Source organism: Urtica dioica, chromosome 6 (assembly GCF_054948205.1).
Source record: "Urtica dioica subsp. dioica isolate 48M chromosome 6, U.dioica_male_clone48M_v1_H2, whole genome shotgun sequence".
Lineage (NCBI taxonomy): Eukaryota > Viridiplantae > Streptophyta > Magnoliopsida > Rosales > Urticaceae > Urtica > Urtica dioica.
In genome coordinates this window covers 20102379-20108713 of record NC_142761.1, presented here as the reverse complement: position 1 = coordinate 20108713, position 6335 = coordinate 20102379, and the positions used below count along the sequence as shown (strand labels likewise).

Genomic DNA, 6335 nt, shown 5'->3' with positions numbered 1-6335 from the left:
ATTTAAATATTGTTGTTTTGTTGCTTAGTGGTAACTTTATGTTGAAATTGGAAGTGGGGTAGAATATGTATGACAATAGTTTATTATGAAAATGAAATTGGAAGTCGTTTGTGGTGATCTATGCCGGTAGTTGTGATAAATTATTGTGATTACTTTTGTTGTTTTGATGTCCTTTCTTTGTAACCGGTGTTTTGTGAATTAGATTTAGATTTTAGATAATCGTATGATGGTATGATAATTTTAGGTTCGAGAAAACACCTTAAAATGCTTTTGTGAATTTTTTCTATTACATTTTCGTTTTTATTGAAGTATATATTCATTTTCATCATAGATCTATTATGGATAAATTATGGATGTCGGCTCGTAGAGATACGATGCAGTATGTGAACGGGGTGAAATGTTTCTTAAATCATTGTCGACATGCTTGCGAAAACATAGAAAGAATACCGTGTCCGTGTGTCAAATGTGGGAATTATAGCTTTGTTAACATACCCACTCTATATGATCATTTGATTATGAATGGCATTGATCAAAGTTACAAAGTATGGACACATCACAGTGAGAATTACATGCTTGAGGACAGTGAGAGATCTGAAGACATGGATGTTGATGCTCCTCATATAGCTCAAATGGTTGAGGATTTGCAAGATGAGCTGCTTGACAATCCCGACGAGCTATGTTCGTTGTTAAGTGACGCAGAGACTCCTCTTTATCCGGGATGTGTCAAGTTCACCAAACTTTCGAGCTTAATACGGCTATTCAACATAAAGACTAAATATGGATCGAGCGATTCTATGTTTTCAGAACTTCTTGGCTTGCTGAGTGATATGTTGCCTGAAAAAAATCAGTTATCGTCATCTTTGTACGAGGCCAAGAAAACTCTAGCAGCTATTGGCTTGGGTTATAAAAAAATCCATGCATGTCCGAATGATTGCATCCTTTATCGTAAGGAGTATGAAAATCATCAACAATGTCCCGTGTGCGAAGAATCAAGGTGGAAGAAGAAATCTGATAAAGATCAGGAGCAATCCACAATTCCGGCAAAATTACTGTGGCACATTCCAATCATTCCGCGTCTATGTCGATTATTCAGGAATCCTAAGCATGCAAAAACTTTAACTTGGCATGCTTCTCAAAGGATCGACGATGGAAAACTTCGACATCCTGCCGATTCGCCGTCCTGGAAACACGTGGACACAAAATGGCCGACGTTCGGCACTGAGCCGAGAAACCTTCGATTGGCACTATCAGCTGATGGCATCAACCCTCATAGTCATCAAAGCAGCAGATATAGTTGTTGGCCAGTGATTCTTATGATGTATAATCTCCCTCCTTGGTTGTGCATGAAACGCAAATTCATGTTATTATCGTTACTTATTTCGGGTCCAAAACAACCTGGCAACGATATTGATGTGTATTTGGCTCCCTTGGTTGATGAACTCAAGTTGTTGTGGGAAACTGGAGTACAAACTTTTGATGCATATTGTAAAGAGACATTCACTCTTAGAGCTGTCCTCATGTGGACAATAAATGATTTTCCAGCTTATGGCAATTTATCCGGTTGCTCTGTGAAAGGTTACAATGGATGTCCGATTTGCGGGAAAGAAACTGAAGGCATACACTTGAAACATGGGAAAAAGATTGTTTACATGAATCATAGACGTTTTTTTATCATTGAAGCATCGATTTCGTAGATGCGAAAAGGCGTTCAACGGCAAGAGAGAGTTTCGAGTAGTTAGTAAACCACTAACTGGGGTTGAGACATTTGATATTGTGTCACAAATGAAGTTCAAGCCTTTCGGAAAGATTGTGAAGAAGAAGATTATTGGGACAAAGAAGAAACCCGTGAAGAAAAATCCAGATGATACGAATAAGAGAAAAAGAGGACCGAAAGTAGTCTACGACAAGGGATGTTGGAAGAAGAAATCAATCTTCTTCGAACTGGAATATTGGAAAGATCTACTACTCCGTCATAATCTTGATGTGATGCATATTGAGAAAAATGTTTGCGATAGTATTATTGGTACACTTCTGAACATCCCCGGTAAAACTAAAGACAAAATCTCATCACGGCGTGACATGGTGCGTATGGGAATAAGAACAGAATTGGCTCCGGAGGAGAAAGACAATCGGACATATTTGCCACCGTCTTCTTTTACCCTAACAAAAGATGAGAAGAAAATGTTTTGCCAAACATTGTTTGATATTAAGGTACCTGATGGCTATGCAGCAAACATCCGTAGTTATGTTTCTATGGATGAATTGAAGTTGTTTGGACTTAAGTCTCATGATTGTCATGTTTTGATGCAACACCTTTTGCCCGTAGCCATTGAATCGATTCTTCCAGACGGGTTGAGAGATGCTCTCATACGACTTTGTGCATTTTTTAACATTCTTTGCTCTAAGGTAATTGATACGTCAATACTGGAGTTGCTGCAAACGGACATTGTGATTACATTGTGTAAATTAGAACAACATTTTCCACCATCATTCTTTGACATAATGCTTCACCTAACTGTTCATTTGGTTCGGGAATTGAAATTGGGAGGGCCTGTCTATCTTCGTTGGATGTATCCATTTGAGAGATTCATGAAAGTCTTGAAAGGATACGTAAGAAATCGACATCGACCAGAAGGTTGTATCGTTGAAGGATATATGGCAGAAGAATCATTAGAGTGTTGTTCAGAATACTTGCACGATATGAAAGCTGTCAGACTTCGCAGTAATGAAGATCGGGATGTTTCCATCAGCAAAGGTATAAGCAACGGTGTAATTGAGACAGTTTCGTATGAGCAACTTTTACAAGCACATCAGACGATCTTAGAAAACTCTGATTATGTTCAGCCTTTTATCGAGTAAGTTGTTGAATCATATCTTCTCATGTTTTAATTTTAAGTACTTATGTTATTAATTTTTTCTTTCCATTAACATAGGGAGCATATGAACTTTCTTCAACAAACATCAAGAAACAAAACGCCAAAATGGATACAAGATGAACATCTTCGCCGATTTCCCCGATGGTTACAAGAAAGGATCCTAAACGATGGCGATGTTTCTGACACATTGCGTAGTTTATCAAAAATACCGAGTAGAGAAGTCATTAAACACTCTGGCTACATCATCAATGGCGTTCGATTTAGTACTGAATTGCGAGATAGTTCGAGAGTCACGCAAAATAGTGGAGTGAGCTTGGTGGCGAAGACTATGCAGATATCAAGTGCAAAGGACAAAAATCCCATATACTCTGACATGATATACTATGGAGTTATCACAGAAATATGGGAAATCGATTACGTGTCTTTTTGAATGCCTGTTTTTCTTTGTGATTGGGTTCAGAGTAACAGTGGAGTCAAGGTGAATAAGAATGGATTCACTTTGGTAGACCTACAAAGATTAGGTCATCGTTCAGATCCATTCGTGATGGCAACACATGTGAAACAGGTCTTCTATGTCCGTAGTCAAAGCAATTCAAGATGGTCATATGTCTTTGCCACGCAGAGTAAAGATTATGTTGACGAACTTCAAACTGAAGTTCATGACAATGATATCTTAGCCGAATCTCTAACTCCTACGAAATCTTTATATTCAAGTACCGATCACGTCGTAGATAATGAAGAAGAGTTATTATACTTGCGTGAAAATGTGGAAGGAATTTATGTAGATTGAAAATATGTTAAGGTAATAATTTTACTAGCTTGTGTGATGAAGATATTATTTTATGATTTACATGACTTATGTGAGTTAATTAATTTGGTTATTGACTTCTAAATTTTTTTTTTTTTTTTTGTGTGTGTAGATGCTGAAATGTCTTCAGGTTCTTCATCAACTGGTTCATCATCCGATGAACAAGTGCCTACCCAGAAGGTTCATAGAGGTCCTACGAAACTGCCAAGCTTAGTACGAGCGAGGAGTCAAGGAAATAGAGTTAGAGTTCACGTTAATGACTATGGAGAGCCTATCGGTGACACGGCAAGAGTTTTTGCAAATTACTTGGGTGTTCAGGCAAGAAGTGTGTCAATTCTTTATGAAAATTGGCACAAAGTCCCGCGCACTCTTAAAGACCAAATGTGGAATGACATAATTGTAAGTCTCGCGCACTCTTTATTGATTTTTAATTTTTGTCAGTCCATTTTGTAATAATTGATATTAAATTTGATTGTTTCAGGCGACTTTTGACATTGAAGCAAGGCATTGTTATGCGACAATGAAAAAAATTGGAAAGCAATGGCGGGATTTCAAAACAAGGAGGACATGAGAAATTTACGAATGCCTGAATCAAAACATAGATCCATAAAGCATCGCTACAGATCAAGAGAACAAGTATGGAATCCCGAGAGATGATTGGATACGATTTGTGAACTATCGTATAAGTTCAGAGTTTGCGGTAAGTGTATATTGTTAAGTTTGTTGTATATACTTGAATACAATTAATGCAATTAAATTTTTGTGACAATTAACTCTTATTAGAGCAAACGAGGAAAACACAACAAGGTAGAAAAAAAAAATATACAACTCCTCATCGAAGTGGACAACGATCATGCGCGGAAGTAAGAGAGAAACTGGTAAGTTGCAATATGAATGCCAATCATAATTTCAATGAAAGTGTATATTTAGTATTACTACATTTGTAATTGTAGAGGGCGAATAATCCGGAAGGCAACATTCCAAACCGAGCTGATGTTTGGCTCGAGATGCATAGAAATTCAAAGGGAATTCTTCCTGATGATATGCTAGTCGTCGAAAAAGAAATTGTAAGTATAATGCTAAATTAAAGTTTTTATTTCGTTAAAGTATAAGTGTATATTGTTAATGTATATATGTTTTTTTTTGTAGAATCGATTAAAGGCATTACGAGATTCGGGGGGACTACAAGAGGTTGGAAGCGTCAATATTTTGTCGATGGCTACGAATTCCACAGACTATTCGGGATGCGTGTGAGGTGTCGGAGGATCCATTACACCGAGTCAATATTGGGGAAAATCAACACAAAGCAGGAAAGAAGCAGAACTCCATAGCCTAAAAGAACGCGCGATGCTCATAGAGCAAAACAAACTTCTTAACGAACAAGTTAAACTCTACGCCGAAGAAAGAAAATCACTTGAAGAAAGGCTACGGCGGGTAGAACGTGAAAAGGGTGGAGGTTGGAGTGAAGGTCCAACTTATTTTCCCGACCAACCTAATCATATCTCTCCATTTCAACAATGGCAACAAACACCTCTCTTTCCAACGGATTTTGGTTCTTCATTTCCTATGTTTGGCGAGACACTGCAATGCCCACCTCATCCAATTCCTCATATGCCTCCTTTTGGATCACAAACACCAGTTTCACCACGAACTCCTCTGGTACATATAAATTGTTTTCAATTATTATCTCACAAATATTGAAACATTAGAATTTTTCTTGGTTATATTTTATAGGATACAAATTCTAAAGAAGTTGAAGCCCCTGCGTCGCGCAAAAAAAAGCGAAAAAAGAAGACTCGAACTCAACCCGAAGAGCGAAGGTCGCCTCGTACACCTCAACGCTCTATGACTATGCCAAATTTCACTGATGAGGTAACATAATAACTTAATGTATACATATATGTCAAGCTACATATATATCTAACAATCATGCACATATGCATAATAGGAACTTGTGGATAGTTTAGATTACGTAAATCGTGCGTCCCTACAACCTCCGCCCCCACCGCCACAGAAGCCAAAGCCGAGGAGGCCAAGTAAGCATGTACCCGAACTATATGTGCCGTCTCCAGTTCATGAAACACCAGTCCGATCTGAATTATTAAAGGTAAGAAATCTATTATTCTTAAAATAATTATTTTATTGTATTCATTTTCTTCTTATGTTTTAAAGGAAGAGACATGCCTACTTGCTATTGGGAATATCGAGAACATTGTTGCATCTGGGATTGTGATCTACGATGAAACACCAAATCCTACCATTCACTCCGTGCCCCTTAGAGATGACTGCTATAAAGTTTCGGTATTGTTCGTAGAACAGATACACATGAATGATCCATTGCCGATCCCCGTAAAGGATGAGTTGTTGACTCTCGCGCATGCGCTTAAATCTATTGTAGAGTGGCCGAAACGACTCGTCTTGCTTCAAGAAGGACATGTGAGTAAATTTTAATTTATAATTTTATATAAGTACTATATATGTTATTGAAGAAAATAATTACAGGACAATGTACGAAAATCATAGAAGAAGGGTAAATCGACCATGATTGCGCCGCGAACACAACAAAGATCTGCCCCTGTGCCTCCTCCAGTGGCCCCGCTCACTCAAGAAAATCGTAACGTGCTTGATCAAATATTGGAAATCATGGTGAA

The 6335-nt window shown here is 37.9% G+C and overlaps 2 protein-coding genes across 2 annotated transcripts; both read left to right on the top strand.

Moving 5' to 3' along the window:
• Positions 1-455: 455 nt before the first annotated feature.
• On the top strand, positions 456-2859 carry LOC149393485 (uncharacterized). Its single transcript, XM_089617814.1, has one exon. It carries the CDS (start codon positions 1783-1785, stop codon positions 2857-2859), a length of 1077 nt encoding a protein of 358 aa, XP_089473940.1. The 5' UTR covers positions 456-1782.
• Positions 516-1694, top strand: LOC149393486 (uncharacterized). The gene has a single exon (XM_089618050.1). The coding sequence runs from the start codon at positions 516-518 to the stop codon at positions 1692-1694; it is 1179 nt and encodes a 392-aa protein (XP_089474176.1).
• Positions 2860-6335: the final 3476 nt, after the last annotated feature.